This window comes from Rhamphochromis sp. 'chilingali', assembly GCF_963969265.1.
Source record: "Rhamphochromis sp. 'chilingali' genome assembly, chromosome: 1".
Classification (NCBI taxonomy): Eukaryota; Metazoa; Chordata; class Actinopteri; order Cichliformes; family Cichlidae; genus Rhamphochromis; species Rhamphochromis sp. 'chilingali'.
In genome coordinates this window covers 34,926,398-34,944,383 of record NC_137929.1, presented here as the reverse complement: position 1 = coordinate 34,944,383, position 17,986 = coordinate 34,926,398, and the positions used below count along the sequence as shown (strand labels likewise).

Below are 17,986 nucleotides of genomic sequence, written 5' to 3'. Positions count from 1 at the left end.
GCATGAGATTTATGGTTCTCTGATTGGGGCTGGGGATCCTAAAAGTCCTGGACTGTTAGTTGACTTCTGTGCATATTTACATTGCCAACAAATGATGTCGATCGCTTGCACCAGCGTTATCATTGAAAAACTAAAATTTCCAACAGATAGTGAGAAATCACTTATGTCGGGGTCCTTGTGTAAGGGGTACCTGGCTCCAGAAGGCTTAAAATCATTGCAAACCATAAAAAAATTGATTCACCTTAAGTCACACTTAGTTTCCTACTCAAGATGAAACTGATTATTTATGCCAAAACAAAACGTCAGCTTCAGCTTCAGAACACATTTTGCTATTGGCTCATTTTTCACACGCCTACAGTCGGTTTTTCTTTCTGTACCTTCTACAATCTATAATCTAATGGCAGGAATCACGTCTCTTTGTTCATGCCCCCAAAACATTCACAATATATATTGTTAAGGTCTTCCCGAGAGTCTGCACAGTAATAAAGACCGTGGATTTTGCCCTTTAGATACAGGTAAATAGTGATTTCAGGGAATAAAGGCTTGGCCAGATGTTTATACCTCGTCACCAGTCCAAATGAGTCACGTGGAAACAGTTGCAGCCAGCTCAGATTTTGTTGCACACATTTAAAGTCTGTGCCAGCACAAGCAGCTAAAAATGATTTTTATATAACTTTGCAAACAGTTTTGTTGTCACTCCTGAACAAGAATGACCAGCTGTATATCAGGTAGGAACAAATGGACAGCGTGAATCTCGCTACATGCTTTTTTTCCTGGCTTCTATTTAAGGCTTATCAAAGGCAGTGCTCTGGCTGCAGTGATTTGGAAATTTACCCAGATGAGTTCTTAGAGTGAGTCTGAGCCCGCTGCCCAGAAATCACCCAGGAAGTAGTTAGTGAAACAAGAGGCATGCTTTCTAAAACTTGTTCTTCCACTGTGAATGAGGAATTACACATAATTCAACTTTGTTCAGTACAATGCCTTAATAGTTCATTAGAGGACTATAAATTACGTTGTTTTTTACTGGAAATCATGCAGTTATTTTGAAGAGCATTTCTATTTTCATATAAACCTTTAGGGTTTATAAAACCAGTCACCTTAGTGGGACTTCAACCTTAACATCATCTGCTACATTGAGCTCAAAGCACCAGAGGTTTCTAATGGTTAAGTGGGTGACGTTTGCTGATTGATTCTGAGTATCTGAGTGTTTTCAACACTTTCCAATTGTCTTACTCTTATTTTAGAGCACTGATTGTCAAAAACACCTGGAATGGATTGAAGACTTAAATGAGCCAAATCTGTATTTTGGGCTGACAGTGAAGCTGCTCTTTAACAGTCTGTCTCCATGAGTTAAAGTCTGCGTTGTGGTCTTAATGGCAGCTGCACACTCACGCTTACAGATTTACACCTGTGGATGTGGGTGAAGGACAGACGTGCCTCAGTGGGACATTCTCTCTAATTTTAAATCTGCCCTGTGAATGATTAACAGCAGGTCAGCAGACCAGAACTATCATGTTAAATCAGACATGCTTAAACAGATGTATCAGCCAGGCAAGTATTTGCTCTGATTTGCTGTTCTTAGTGGAGTTAATGACATTTTAATAGCTTAAAAACTCCATTTTCTTTTTTTGTTCAGCAGATTCTAAACTTGCACCGAAGTGATCCCTCTGCAATGTCACCTCTGTGCGTTCACACACTCTTTCCTATCCTTGTAAGGTGACAAGTGTCCCTGCCAGTCTGCTGGTGGCCTGAATATGATTACGAGGCAACAGTGTGTCGCTTCCTGTGAGTCCACGAGCAGCTTCAGATGTCAGGAGCTAAACCACACCCACTGTCCCACTGGCCTCAAGTACATTTATGATATCAGGCCCTGTCAGCTGAGAGGGGGGGGGTTACCTGAGGAGCAAGACGAAGCACTGTCGTACTATTGACACAACCAGTGGCTGAAAGGAGGACTTGAATGGAAAGGGCGGCGACAGAAGTGTGCGTAAAAGCCTTCTAATCAGCAAAGGGGAAAGTCCTCACGCTGCAGAGATGCATCCTGTTGTGCAGGCGACTATGGAAAACAGCACTTCAGCTCTCTTGATGCGCAACCTTTTTCCTGGGCTGAATGGGTCATTTCAAGTGTTACTGTATACAACAGGATGTTGATTTTGTAAATGGTGATCTCCTTAGAGTCAAAAAGAAGGATAAATAAGATTATGCCTCACCATATGACTGACAAGAAGCTTATTCACAGAAAGAAGTGTCATTGGTCAACCTAATTTTGCACCCCTAGTGTCGGTAAATGGTAAATGGTAAATGGCCTGCATTTGTATAGCGCTTTTCTAGTCCATAGGACCCCAAAGCGCTTTACACTACATTCAGTCATTCACCCATTCACACACACATTCACACACTGGCGATGGCAAGCTACATTGTAGCCACAGCTGCCCTGGGGCGCACTGACAGAGGCGAGGCTGCCGGACACAGGCGCCACCGGGCCCTCTGACCACCACCAGTAGGCAAACATAAAGCTGTTGTTACTGGAAAACAATGAGTGTCATTCAGTATTTTCTCTAGTTGAGTGAAAATATAAGAAAAACATTCATGCTTGCTTGAATTATACAGTTATGTCCTGTTTTTTTTTTTATCCTTTTTTTTTGCCCCAGAGTGTAAAGTCGTGTGAAGACCAAAGTTTTCACATGAATCAGCGCAGTTTGGTGAAAAACTAAGTCCAACCTGCTTCCAAAGGAATCAAGACGGTACTTGTAAGCTAGGTGTTGCTATTTATCATCAGGAAGTTTGACTATTTCCATAAAAGCTAAAGTTTGGAGAGTTTTCTTGTTTGAAGCATTTTGCGTTAATGCAAAAGCGCAAAAGTCCCAGCAATTACATCTCAAGGTCAAAGCATGCAGTCCTCTGAGAAACTGCAAAAGAACTCTACAGCTCTCAGTTAGCATGTTACATGTTTGTGACAGTGCAATTAGAAAAGTACTGAACAACGATGGTTTGTTTGGATACGCCGTCAGAAGAAAGCGTCTTCTCTCTATGTCTGTGAAGCTTTTCAGTCATCCAGGTCATCGTAGTCTAAGGAGCTTGGAAAGAAAGGCGTCTGAAAAATCACCAGACTGCTGCAGCAATGTCCTTTGGACAGATGGGACCAAAGTGGAGATGTTGGAGCATAATGCACAGCACCATGTTTGGTAAAATCCGAACACAGGAGTCATTGAATCGACACTAGAGTCAAACGTGAGGTCGACAGCTAAGCCTCGACCTAAATTGGCTCATGCAACAGGTGAATGATCACAAGGACAACGGAACAGAATGACTGAAAAAGAAAAGAATCGAGGTGCTGCAAGGCCTCAAAGTCCAGACTCAAATGCTGCGGTGGGAACTTAAGAGAGCTGTGCGTGTATAAATGCTTGATAAGCTCAGTGAACTGAAGCAATGCTGCAAAGAAAAGCGGGACATTTAATGTGATAAAGTGACACAGAAAATGATTATTGCAAGTCATGGGTGCTAAAGGTCGTTCAAGGGAAACTACTGAGTCGTAGGGTGCACTTAGTTTTTTACAGAACTGCACAGAGTTTTTCACATAATTGTGCATGACTGGATAAGTATTTAATTTAAAAGGCTTAGAGAGCGTTGTCTTGTCTCAAAGGTACTGTTCAAAGTATCAAATGGAAAAAGCAAAAACTTTAAAATACAAGCAGATATTTTTTTAATTTCATGCTTATAATAGAAGGATCAATATCTATGTCATTAGTCACTGCAATCTATGGACAAGCGCTGCAAAATTACCTATAAATGTACTTATACGTCAGTTACTCTTGACCCTTGTGCAGAAAAGCCTCACTTCAGGTTGTGTTGTTGATTTGTATTACCCTACTTCTCCTTCTATTATGCTGTTAGAGGAGGTCATGGAGCAGAGAATGGGGGTTTAATAGAGTTGTTGGAGGAGGAGGACAGGCTGTGTGTGTCAGTGTGTGTATAATGACATTAGCATCTAGGATAATGTCTTTCTGCAGACAAATCCAGGGCAGATAAGATGTGCAAAGCCACTGTGTTTGTTTTCATCACTGATTGTTGTGAGAATTTTGAACACTAACTAAAATGCTGTCATCGCAGGTTTAAACCAGTCTAGTTGTCTCTTCCCTCCCCTTACCCCTCACCCCCTCTTGTTGTCCCCTCCCTCAGACACACACACCCACAGTTTAATTTTCTAGCATTTTGGTGTGTGTGTCTGTGGAACCGGTGCTGACTAGCTGAGGTCGCTCGCGGCTGGTTCCTGCCCCCCACCCTCCCCTCTCTGTGGTCTGTACATTGAGTTATTTATCTCCTGCTGTTGTTTCTACGTAAACAAGACGTACACATGTTTCACATAGTGAGCTCATTCACGTCGTAAAGGAGGCGTATCCTGCACAGCATGCAAATGAGTAGATAATTCTCCTGCAGGGCAAAAAGCACCATGCTGTCTTCTGCAGCCTCTTAAAGAGCGTGTACTTTGATATTAAATAGGTTTAAAGGGTCTGAAAGCTGATGATTCCCTGTTCAACATGATTACAAAAGCAAAGGAAGATAGAAAAAAAGCTGTGATTAAAAAAAGGGGTCTATTTGGGAAACTGCAGAACAGATAGGGAGGTTCCTCCCAGGGCTGTATGTTCTAGATAAGGGAATTGTTTTATTCCCAGTTTGCTATAAAAACAAAACACATTAAAAGTCAGCTAACATTTACTGCTCCAAGCATGCTCCTGGAACTTTCCTTTTTCCTTTTCAACTGGTTTGTTTTGATTTTGTACTTTAGCCCATAAGAACCTACGCCCTTTTACACATTTAGAAAAAGTTCCTGTTAAAGTTTCAACATTGACTCTCCCATAGTTTTCCTGACAGTAAAAATGGGTTTGGGCTCTCATGGGTTAGATTCAACACAGATCACAGTTGTTACGTCGTGATCCACGCTCAGTCGTCCAGGCAGTGACATGCCGGAAGCATTTGTTCAGTCTGGAAGGCTGACAAAACTTTTCTCCCACTGAAAACAAAACGTCCAGTTGAACAGAACCAACTTTATGGGATCGCAACTGTTAATTAATTCTGTAGAGCATTTATAAAAGATGTGATGAGAGCATACGAAACTGCACCAAATGGGATGAACGGCAACTGAAATGATTTGATGGGTTTTCCGGGCTGATTATTTCTCAGCCGACACATTTCATTAACTAAATGAATTGCAGACACTTCATCGAACGGGTCAGTGCTGATTTAACACCGTCCCAGCAGTGATGGAGAAATCCAGCAATCAGTGTTCTCACAGCATGCGACAGCATTAAAAAATCTGCTCTGTGTCAAGCCACAGGTTACTTATATTTTGTTAGGAAAATGAGAAATAGGTGCAATGATTTATTGAAACAAGAGCAAACAGACGTGGAAACACAGTAAATAAGGCAAAACTGAGTTTGTACAATTATAATGAGTTTAAAAGTCAGAGATGACCTTTATTCTCCAACACAGTCTGAACTCAGAGCCAAACATTCGTGTCATTTTTTTATGTAATCTTCAGGAATAGTTCTCCAGGCTTCTTTAAAGACATTCAAATGTTCCTGATTTGTAAGACTTGCATTTGCTGCCTCTTCCTTCCTTTTTAGGGTTACAGCGAACACCGTGCAGAGATATTCAGTATTATATTCAGCTAATAACTCTCTGAGAATCACCTCGATGGTGATAGAAATCCTACTTTGTGTTATCTTTGGTATTTTTCATTGTGTTGTGTGTAGACACATGAGTTAAGTGCTGTTTGAATGCCCGAGTGACTCAAAAGTTAATGTGAAGTGGTTTAAACAAACAAACAAACATTCCTCTGGTCTGGTTCAAGGACTGGACTGAAAATGAGTGAAAAAGTAGCCAAAGGAAATCTGTGACAGTCCTTCAGAAACCTGGAGACGTATTGCTCAAGAGCACGTTAAGAATTACAAGAAAGTCTGGCTCCTGGGAAGAAAATATTAAGAAATGAGGGGGCGACTCAATACTTTTGAACTTCACTGTATATTTTCATAGAGCAAAAGTATTGTGGGATATGTTGAGTGATTGGAGATTCATGAGTCACAGGTAGATTGAAAATAATAATCTGGCACTGAAAGTGTTAATATCACAGCTCCTCCATGCAGAGTGGAGCACAGACTGTCAGGTTTGCCTTGAAGCAATGGTGCAAACAGGCAAAGTGACACTGTGTCTTGTTGCTAATGCACATTATCACATCTCATAATAACACACTTCCCACTAACACGGGTGTCAGCATCTGCAGACACTTTGAAACTAACATGACTCAGACAAAAAGTCTTCGTGTGTGGATACCTGACGGGTGAGTTTTTATTGTGATTGTTCTTGACAAAGTGAGTTTGTTCTGATTAATAAACAGTTCAAATTTGGATTTTAAGATGTGTTGATTTTGGAGATGCTGAGCGAGCCGCTGAATGTGCCTCACTGTCTGCTTTGTGGCTCTGCTTCTGCTATTAGTGGTTGCCATAATGACCGGGTGGTGGACAGCGCTGAGTTATCAGGTACGTGCGTCTGAGCTGAAATTTGTGTTTGGCCAGTGACTGCAGGATGAGTGCTACTTTCAGATTAGGCTGCGGTGTGTGGGTGTGTTGAAGAGCTCTCCACCAAGAAACAAGCGGGAGAAGCAGGAGAGAAGAGTACACAGCTGCACAAACAGCAGGTTAATTCAATGTTTCTGGGAACGGCCAGATCTGCCTCGATGTCCCGTTTCCCTCCTGGCTCAAGCTGAGGCGAACAAAACAAAAGAATTTTATGCTCAAATGACCAGCCTGCCTCTTTTCCCCTCAGAGATGTGTGCACGTACGCCATTAAATGGATCTTTCTTTGCTTCTCTGGATTCTTTCACTGGGGCTCCGATTTGTATGAAAACTGGCAGAGAGCAGGGGCCCCTTCCTCTCTTCTCCCCTTCCCCTCATTCTTTTATCCCAAAATCGGTCACACTTTGTGCGCTGACATTATGCAAGAGAGCAGCACAGCACCGGACACTCAGTCGGCTAAGATTTGGCTCAAAGCGTTGGCCAGATCAACGTAACTCCTCCTCCGTGTCCTGGGGGGTTTGTGAAGACAAAAACACGTTGAGAATAATTTTGTGCTTGAGTTTTGCAACAAAGGAGCAGGGTCATGATTCAATCTGTGGCACACATGGACCTAAATCTCCCCAGAGATGGAACTAAGAAAAGAGACATCATTACTGAGGAAACCAGGCCACTAAAGCAGTTTAAATTCATTTATCTCTGCTGCCAAAGGGGCTCAGCCTACCTTACAGATACAGCTTTGGGTTATTTGGCATGTCCTAAGAGAGTGTGTCTATATTTACCTGGGTGCAGTCTCCCAACAGGCTTTTACCTTGAAAGTTAGGTAACAATTACCGCGAAGCTGCTCCAGGCAGCAAAAGATTACGAGCTTAACCTGCACCTACACTAACAGGCGCTCCTTCTGCAGACTGTGTACATCTGCAGTGTTCCCAGTGTCCACAGGGGGCGTTCTGACCTTTGGCCTTGTGTCTAATCAAAATAATCTCGTTACAACTGGCTCTCTCACTACACAGGAACAGGATGAGTAATTTACAGAGTTGCTAACTCTGATGTGTTCAAGTTCTTCTGGATAATCAGAGTTAACTGGTGACACAGTGCAGAGACTTCTGTTACAGCTCTGTGTGTGTGTTTACTGCGCAGTCACATTGTGAGGGCATGACTGAGTTTTTGGAGATAAGAAAGAAGTCTGTAGCAAATAGTAGGGTTTAATACTGGGGTAAAATCGGCTGCAGGTTAAGATTCATTTTTCATTATTGGCCACATGCAGCCAAGTTTGATCTTAAGCAGGTCAGACCAGTGAAAATCCTCTGTCAGCGTAAAGATTGCTGCTTTGGGCTTAAGCTGTAAGAAATAAATGTGTAAAAGTCATGTTAGCTCAGAACTCTGACTGTCCTGAAATTAGACAACAGGAAATGTTTGATAGTTAAAAGCATTTCCTCTTTTTGTTTTTGTTTTTTATGGGGAACCCTGTAAAAATCATAAATAGGAGAAACTTTCTTCTAAATGTTTATCTGTTAATTTTATTTTGGTGAGGTATGAATGGCCATCGGGGGAAGGTAGAAGTGTTGTAAAACCTGTGAAAATACAGTTAAAATTTATCCTTTGTTCACATTTTCCAAAGTTATTCTTTGGACCAGACTTGAGTCTTTGGCAACTGATTCTTATGTTCGACAGAGTCACAGTTCAGCCCTGTAAAGCGAGGGAGATGCCACTGTGTGGGAAGGATGCCACATAACTAATACTCTCCAGTTTTATAAAATAACTACCCTCTGAATTTGACTCTGGAGGGAAAAAACATATGCACCTTTAACACATTTAAGTAGTTGTTGTTGTTTTTTTTTTGGGGGGGGGGGGGGGGGTAGGGGTTAGATGCACATTTTAAAGGCCAAAGAGATTAAAGAAAACATCTGGCACAAATAGCTCATAGTAACAAAAGTGCAGAGGATACAGTAGAGACAGGCAAAGGCAACAGCTGCTGTGGTGTTGGACATGCAGGTACAGCAACACTTCCACTGACACTTGTCTAAAGAACAAACACACGGTCATGGACACAGAGCTGGAGTCAGATGATGAGTAACAGGTTACAGTGGATCTGTGATCTATATGTGATGCTGCTGTGGATGCCCATTTCACACACAGGTTGATGGTTGAGGTTGAGGTTGAGGTTGATCCACCTTTTATTCTTCATTTGGATCCGCATGATGTTGCAGATGATGGATGTTACTGATACGGTCATCTCAGGCACAGAATTCACAACCAGCACGTCCAAGTAACATCTTTATATTACTGTGCGTATATAGATGTTTGCGTCCTGAAATATGTGTTAATGCTGCTGTGAGAGCTGTATCTGCTGTAGCAATGCCCCACACACAGGGTGTCTAAAGGCTTGTGTATGTTCTGTGTAATAGCTCATAATTTGGTTGTGGGTTATAATCATAGCAGGGAACCATTATTACAGTTCAGATTGGCAACAGCCACCAGATTGGTGATAAATGTAGTGCCATAGGCTCGTGCACAAGTTGTTGTTAGACGAAATGTCTTAAAGTCTTTGTAATAGCGATGGCGTGGTTTAAAAGTACTCAACCATGGGGTCTGACACCTTTCTGAAACAATCTCTTACTGATAATGAGGCTTAGTAAAGCAGCACTCCTCTAGATGAAGTGTTGAGCGCTGCTGCGTAACGAAGAGCAAATCCAGCGTAATTTAAAAATATGCTGCCTTTATTTTTTAAAGCTTTGATCACATTTTCACATTTGCCTGGTATACAGTGTAAGCCCACATCAAACAGTTATTTACTATTTATTCATATCCGTCCTGCGTTGAGTCCTCAGCACAGGAATTACTCCTTATTTCATAAATTATTTCAGTTAAAGGAATTAAGTTGGGAGATACAAACAAGAAGATTGCAATTCACAAAATAATGGAGTTCGGTTCTGACACATTCAGGAAAGAGGAAAGAAAAGCGAGTCGATGAGCTTCTTCACAGAAGTGGCACCAATGGAGAAAAGCGTGGGGGCCCTTTTGGAGGCCGGTCACAGCAGGATTGTCTTCTTCGCCCTTACAGTCCGCTTTCATCCTGCAGCAGGACAAACATCACATGTTCAGTTGACATATCGGACAGGACGCCGGCTCTCAAATGACTAACAGGGGTGTTAATAAACTGGAGAACCGTGTTAATATGTAGACATCTGATGATACAGTTCACATGTGAATGTGGATGTTGTGGACAAGTTTCCACATTGCTGCATACTTTGGATATAATGTCTAAAGATAAGTAGAAGGACGCAGGTCATCAGTAGATGTTTAACCATGCGCTAAATGTGAGCTTAATCTTTAGCGTGTGGATTTGTCTTGTCGTTCGTACAGTTCATGTTGGTGTTTATGAATTTTGACCTTGTTTTCTGTCAAGCTGCTGGTTTACTTATTGCACCTTCATGAAAAGAAATCTGTCACTGCTTTTACATCATGTATATTTTTAGTAATTCTTTTAGCTGCTGCATCAAGAGGAAGGTATTGGAAAATGTTATCTGAAATATCTGAGACATGGGAATGTTTTTATGACCTTAAAGGTTTTTGTTTAAACTAACCTTTTATTGTTGAGTTTGGTGTTTTAGCTTTAGATTTCTTTGTGCAAGTTTGGATTTTTATGTTACATGCACTCATTGCACTTTTGGAAAAATGTGCTTATTTGTGAATTTGCACTACAAACACAAACAAGCAGAGGTTTCAGATTGCATAACGACTAAAGACAAACAAGAGATAAAATTAGCTCGGCTCTGCGCAAAAGCACATTATGTCTCATATCAATCGATCAGTCATTCAATTTGTACATCAGCCATAAACTGCTCTGTAAAAAGATACATTGAAAAGGTTACCAGATAGTTAGACGACCATTTTTGCACTCGAGTTTTGCATTTTGGCTGTTTTTGAAATCATTTGTAATTACAATTGGATGTGAGGATGGTTTACGTTCGTGAAATAATGCAATGTGCACTACTGTGAAATTAATTTGTCTGCTGAACACAGCCCTGAAACAAAGTGTATAATGTGCTCACTCCTTGAAGTATCTTTTAGAACGACATAGCACTAAACAAGCGAGAGGCGGGTGTGACTGAGAACCAGAGGGCCCATGGTGCCTGCTGTTCCCACATGGTAGGAGCTTGAGCACCTATTCTCTGTGTCAAACCCAGCTTACAGTGAAGAAAAAATTCTGTAATCTCATTGTACAGACTGACTTGTAATTATAAACCAGAAAGTTTTTGTTAATTTACAATTTTGTTTTCTTTCCTGAATATCTGACGCTCGTGCTCTGAATCACAACCTGCTTTATCAGCTATTTTACCCTACACAGGAACATCATTTATAAAAAATTATTATTAATTGAAAAAAATAAAACAAGCATAAAAAAGGTACATTTTCTTTATAATATGATTTCTTTGTGCAACCAGAGGAGTCGCCCCCTGCTGGTTGTTAGAGGTATTAAGGGTTAGGGCACATATACACTGGCTTCACTTTTTCTTTTCCTAGAGCTTTTATACAGTCTGCAGTCTAAATTAGTTTAATAATACAAAGCATAGATTTTTTTAGACCTTGTTTCCCAAAATGCTTAAAAATTCCTTTAAATTAGTGCTGTTTCCGTCCCCACTGGGAGCCCTTTTCCTATCAACACAGGATCCAAACTACAAAACTTGTTTTTGTAATCACTGACAGGCTGGATGGAAGTCATGACCCGCAATCCAACAGCTCTAAAGAAATTCAGTCTGGAAGTACAAAATGGCCAACGGCCATAAATGGAGTTGCCGAGAAGAGCCGACTCAGTTCCAGCAACCAAACCAGCTACAGCACATTAGTGAGTCGTCACTACGACGCTCATGTTTGAATAAACTGTTTACAATTTTACTGCCTCGAACGTCTGACCTCTGAGACTCACAAATACACTCAAGTGATTCGAAGGAATTCCTCTACCCTCGCCCAGCTCAGGCAGAGGTTTAGGATTCGTTCACTTACGTCTTTGCTGTCCCGACAGTCTCCGCAGATGCATCCCAAACAGCCGTTGATGGCCTGGAGGCCGCAGAGCACAATCTGCAGCAAGCCCATGGCCAGCAGGATGGAGAACAGAACGATGTTCCACAGCACTATGTTTTTAGGGTGCACACATGTAGTCCACATATCCTGGTTTACAAGGTAGCTCTTATTGCCCCTGTGAAGGAGAGGAGCAGTGGAGCATAAGCAGTGACCAGAGCTCATACTAACAGCATTAATGAAAATATGGATGGAGATGGGGAAGTGAAGAAAAGGCGGTGATGGTGGAAGAGAAGGAGAAAAAAGTGTGAGGTGGAGAAAGCAAGCGAGTTGTAAAACTTTTCAACCTTACTTATTTACATAAATATTAAAGGAATACTTCTGAGAAATAATATAGTCAAAGGAGCTTGCGAAGAAAAGCGTCTGGACTTCTTTAGGTTACTTGAAGACGTTTCACCTCTCATCCGAGAAGCTTCTTCAAGCTTCTTCGAGAAATAATATATATTTTCTTTCTTGCTGATATGCTCTCACATCCCCTTAAATCAACACAAAGTCTGGAAACAGGTTAATCCAGTCCAGGCAAGAAAAAACAAGTCTGTGCCGCAGCTCAACATCTCACGAACATCTTGTTTGTTTGAAAAATCGAAGATTAGATATGATATAATTTGATATTTTAGAACATTATTTCATTATTGCTACAATCATGTAAAAAAAATATTTCACAGGGCCTAATAGGACCTGGCTGGATCAACAAATGTAAGCTGCTCAGGTCCAGTGACCAGCCGACAGCTGGTATGAGGTGTTTCTGTTTATATGCTGTGTTTGGTTTTTACCAAATGTAACATGGTGCATTATGTCCAAACATAGCAAATTTGGTCTCATCTGTCTGAAGGACATTGTTCCAGAAGTCTTGTGGCTTGTTCAGATGCAGCTTTGCAACCCTAAGTAGTGCTGGGATGCTCTTTTTACGGGAAGAGGCTTTGAGCTTGGGTTTTTCACAGGACTGCATTTTGTTACAGGCTCAACAGCTAAAAAAAACAGGTTAAAAAAAAAAATAAGCCAATACAGATTACCAAGAACAGCAGTAAACAGCTGTTCAGTAAACTGAAAATGAGTCACAATGTCCAACTTGCACAGTCTGAACATGCAAAAGTAAGGTTATGTCCCTGATTTCTCTCTTTGTGACAGCTGCTCATGGGGCGAATTTATATTAGTTAAAGTTTTTCATTGATCAACATCCTGCAGTGTCTTTTCTTGAAATTCCCTTTCACATTAAACACTATCACTGCAGGACAGTGCTTGATCAGCATTTACTCTGCAGGCAGTAAATATTTATATGTGACATCTTCAAACTTTATTTAAAGGCTGTTGAAGGTTAAAGCTTTCCTTTCCTCTAAACAGCATCACAGAAGTACAGAGTACATTACAAGACAACGAAGTAAACCAAAATACACTGATCGTAAATGAATCATTTCCCTTTTTGCAATCTAGAATTCTGAAAATTTTGTTTCCTCAATTTGATATCTTATCGCAGCCTATTCATAGTGACACAGACAGCAAACACAAAGGCATCTTTCCCAGCCTCCTTCCTCGCAGCAGATATAGAGCACGTCTTATGATCTGAGAGAATCACTTCTTGTTTTTCATATCATCCTTTCAGCACCGTTAGAAATATTAAACAGCAAAATAGTTTGGGCTAAAAATCGACAGTTGACAGAACAGAAACGAGAAAGAGGAACTTAAAGTTTTCTGGAGGAAGGACAAGCCCAGGTCACATGTTAATAACCCAACATGTATTGTGTAATCAGACTTGTTTTTCTTGGTTTGCCCTTTAAACTGCTGTCATAACAGACAAGCCTGAATATTAACAACAAGCTCATATTTATTAACAGTTGTCCCGATTGCATGATGGGCCTTTATCACCTGCTTTGGGTGGATGCTTATGTAACCCTTTTAATTCCGTCTGAGTATCGATGAATATTGCAAATGTTTAAAAGGGTCAAGAAACACTGATGGAACATACTGGCTCGCTGTGCCACCTACTGGACTTTAAGAGTATTGCAGGATAGGGCTGAAAGGGGAAGGTGACGTAGAGAAGGTGGCACTGATAAAAAGACAGGAAGCTGAGCTGTACATTGGAGGGATAGTGGATATACTGCACAAAGGAAGATGAAGATGCAGTCATCAGGCAGGAGGAAAAGAGGAAGACCTCAGAGGACATGTTAGAGGGTTGGTGTGACAGAGGGGGATGTTAGGGATAGGGTGATACTCTGTGCCAAACTCTAACAAAACCAACCAAAGGAAGAAAACTAATACAGTAATGATTATATATTTTGGTGCTTCTCAAAGAAAGCTAAAGCAGTTAAATATAACTTAAGAGAAAAGAAGAATAACTGAAAAAGGAAATGTATATATTTTATCTGCCTGAAGGGTATCAGTCAAGACTATAATTACTGGCTCAATCTGCTGTTTCAGTGCTTATCAAAAAGTACATTTAAAAATATAATGATGAAGGTGGGACACTCACGTGCCCGTGTCTTTAAAGGGGTACTCCCATTCGCCACTTTCCACCTGGCACTTGGGTCCAACAGCCAACCCAGCTGAGGCGACACTGGTGCAGTAAATCCCTCCAAGAACGCCGACGGCGGAGGATATGACCGAGCTGAACATCTAAAAGAAAGATGAGAACATTTAGGTGTTTTTTCACTCGTGCAAGAGATTACGAATTATTGTAACTGTACAAGTATGTTTGTTCTTTAGAGAGATTTTTTTAGGTGATCTCTTTGCTGTCATTCATCATTTCTTTCTTTCTTTTTTTCATTTTTCTGGGACAAGTTCATGTTAATTTTACTCAAACTTAATGTGGAAAACAAATGGAAGGAGCCATGAATCACTGTAGGAGACAGAAGTTATATGAAGTATACAATATACATACATATATATATATAACCTAAATATTTACTGTTAAGGGTTTTGGTTTCCATATTGGGGTTTTTATAAAAGTCCATGAACAGGGCTTGGAAAAGAGAGAACTTGTGTTGCTTAACTTCTATTTCAAAGAGAAAAGTGATTTCCTTTTTTGTTTTTTTAACTTTTTTTTCTGAAAACATGCAAAAATATAAATAATCAGGCCCTAAAACTAAAACATTATCAACTCAAGCATCATGGAGCTTTCTTTTAATAATAAATAAGCAGGTCGACATAGAGTAAAGCTAGACACAAAAGTTTATTTTATCCCCTGTAGAATCATTATTAGGTTACTAATTAACTGATATCATGTTTTATGGCTTTTATCCAATATGTAAAATATAAACAGTGCTTAAAAATGTATTAAACTGCCAACCAGTGTAAGGTTTAGGCTGCAGTTGCCCTAAATTAACAGTGTTGGTAATAACATTAAAAAAAGTTTCTGTTATAGTGCCTGTAACGGTTAATCCACCAGTATGAAGAAGCTCTTTAATGAAAACAACATTTTTAATGCTAAAATATAACTAATTTTGTTATCCAGGAATTTTAAACAGCCAGTTTTGATTACTTGCTAATATAAAAATCTAATGCGTATTTCCCCGATAAATAAAAATATCATTTGTAGCTTTAATCAAGTTTTTTGCATTAAAAATCAATATTTGTGTTTTCTTGTTTTTATGACAGGTGATCTGATGAATTTACTAACCCCTTTATGTACTGTTGTTGATATCACTGCAAGGTTATCTACCCAAAATAAAAAGGAATGGCAAAATGCACGTCTGTGATGTGTTACTGGACAGCGATCACATGGACAGCTCATACACACAGTGGCTTTCTGCCTACGCTTACTCAAAGTTAGCCATTTATGGTCTCAGTGCATATAATTAACCCAGAGGATCGTACTGCCTTCAACGTTAGCATCCTTTCAATGCAAACATAATTTTTTTATTTCCCTTTTTCTTTCTAAGTGTCAATGACCTAAGATGCTAAAAGTCGAAGCAGTGCATATTTTTAAAAATTGCTGTCTGGTTATTCAGACTTAATGGCTCCTCACTTCTGTAATTAGCGACGTAGTTCCTAATAATCAAAGAGAAGTGAGGATCTGGAATTCAGATAAAGAGCTGTACTTCTGCAAAACATCTTCAGCAAAACTTTAAATACTTATTGTTTGAAGTACTAATGATTGTCTTTGTCGGGCGCACCTCAAACAGAGCATGTGGGCACATTAATGATCATGCACTAAAGTTTGTCCTTTGGACTTTTATATACCTTTTATTACACATCATTATCAGTGCAGTCCCCCACACACCACAGTATTGTGTAACATGGAAATGCAATAAATCTTTCAAATGATTTCACTCACCCGGCAGCGGTTGCCACAGCAACCTTGTCCACAGCAACCCTTGCCCCCGGCCCTGATAGCTGAACAGCTCGGACACAGCATCTGACAGGTGCAGAGACGAAACATTACATCTGCTATCAAAAAACAGTTTTTGTTGTTGATGAATTCTCTCAAAAAACTTTTTTTTTTCTATTTCTTTGGGTCCACCCACAGGTTACATACTTATTTGTGTGTGCGCATGTGCACAATTGTGTGTGTGTGTATGTTCGCTTATCTATCAAACCAAATATTTGTAAATCCTGCATCAAGGTTTACCCAGCAGGCAGCGACATCCCAAAGTTAGACGAAAGGGATCAGACTTCCTGGTCTGAACTGAAATGTTATACTGAAGCACAAAAGATTAAATATTTATGAATTATTTATTGATAGTGATAGCTCACACAATGTCAAGATAGTCCCCTTTAATAAGGGAAGTGTAATACAATTTAACTACTTTAGCTTCTTTAATAGCATTAAGGAAACTAAAGTAATGAAAGCTGGCAAATTAATGTAAACGCTACAACATTTCTATCTCTATTATAGCAACATAAATACTTTAGTAATTTAAGTGAATTTATTTATTTTATTATTAAAGATCTTTTATATGAGTGGTGTGATTTGGTTACATTCATTATTTATTTTCAGAATGACTTACATTTACATTCTTCTTCAATGTTTTGGTATCTAAAGCATGTTCTATGTACACATAAGCTGAGCTAGAATTAAAAATGTTTACTCAGTGAGTCATAACCCCTCTATAAAATAATCCTTAACCATTGTTAAAGGTGCTGCTTTTACAGGTTTTACATATGACAAGTCAAATAATAACATCACGCTGAACCCCAAACCACTAATAGGCTGATAGAGACAAAGAGGCGTGTACTATTAATAAAAATGCTCTAACAAAACTCTATGCTAATCTAAAAAGGATCATGCAGTAGTAATTCTCAATAAAACTCAATAAACGTAAGCAGTTTAACTTTACTAGTTTACACTACGAAACGTAATGGCTGAAAAACCCAATAAAAATGAGCAATAAAACATTTCACCAGACTCTCTGCGTGGAACTGGTTTACTCACAATCAGGCCTCCTCCGAGGAGCCCCCCCATGAGCCAGACCTCGGTGGAGATCTCGCTGGTCTTCAGTTGCTTCCCGTCGGGGAAGAAGAGCAGCAGGTTGGAGATGATGCAGATGAAGGCTGAAGGCAGCAGGATCAGGCCCACCAGGCGGGCGCACTTTCCTGTACAACACATGGCTTAAGCTTCTTTTTTCTTTCACTTGGCTGCTCTGTGGATCTGACTCCCCTCTCAAGAGGAAGTCGGTGAAAAGTGCAGGAAACCAAAAAGAGGAGTTGAACGAGAGAGAAAGAGAGAGCGAAAGAGAGCGAGAGAGAGGAGATCACCTGTGGCGGCTCACGCCACGAAACTCAAATACAAGCAGTGACTGTTACAGCGGGGAACAGAGAGGGAACAAAGGCCAGATGTTGGCGTGGGTGCTCCCGATCTCTGATGTCAGAGCTGGGCGTCTCCTCACACGTCTTAGATAAAGATGAGAAGTCTTGAGGTAGAGACTTATATTTGTAATGTAAAGTTAACCAGAAAAAAAAGTGAACCACTGATAGACTACATGGAAAGGTGGGGGGGGGGGGGGGGGGGGGGCTGTGTGTGTGTATGATTTTTTTCCATGCACCTGATGAATCAATCACTCATTCAGTCGCTCAGAAACAGTACTAAATGTCCAGATCCCTTGGGCTCAGAGTTTGGACAGCATATAAAAAAAGAGAGAAGACAAAAATGTTTACTAGAAATGACTGCGTGGACTCTCAACTATGAAAGTATCAGGTCAAACTCCATCACCTGTGATGGTACCTAGGGGGTTCTCGGGGAAGGATGATGCCAAAAAGGCCTGAATCCATCTCAGACCTGCCACCCACCGAAAATATTTTGTGAATTTCAAAATGCAGCATGTATGACAGAGGAGCCCAGGAACTGCTGACACATTTACAATTCTCTGTCTCTCAAGAAAGCACTGAATCACCTCTACGCA

At 40.4% G+C, this 17,986-nt stretch overlaps 1 protein-coding gene across 1 annotated transcript; it reads right to left on the bottom strand.

Moving 5' to 3' along the window:
• Positions 1-9,288: 9,288 nt before the first annotated feature.
• On the bottom strand, positions 9,289-17,579 carry tm4sf5 (transmembrane 4 L six family member 5). The gene is made up of 5 exons (XM_080877660.1): positions 17,020-17,579; positions 15,922-16,002; positions 14,119-14,261; positions 11,577-11,769; positions 9,289-9,645 (listed from the first exon to the last, which is right to left on the bottom strand). Exons 1-5 carry the CDS (start codon positions 17,191-17,193, stop codon positions 9,628-9,630), a joined length of 609 nt encoding a protein of 202 aa, XP_080733786.1. The 5' UTR covers positions 17,194-17,579; the 3' UTR covers positions 9,289-9,627.
• Between the last annotated feature and the right edge of the window lie 407 nt (positions 17,580-17,986).

Excerpts from the sequence above, each read along its gene's own strand:
- tm4sf5 (XM_080877660.1), bottom strand. The coding sequence starts at position 17,193 with ATGTGTTGTACAGGAAAGTGCGCCCGCCTGGTGGGCCTGATCCTGCTG. Across the intron at positions 16,003-17,019 it reads TCCTCGGAGGAGGCCTGATT|ATGCTGTGTCCGAGCTGTTC; the intron begins GTGAGTAAACCA and ends TGCACCTGTCAG. Across the intron at positions 14,262-15,921 it reads GCTGTGGCAACCGCTGCCGG|ATGTTCAGCTCGGTCATATC; the intron begins GTGAGTGAAATC and ends TCTTTCTTTTAG.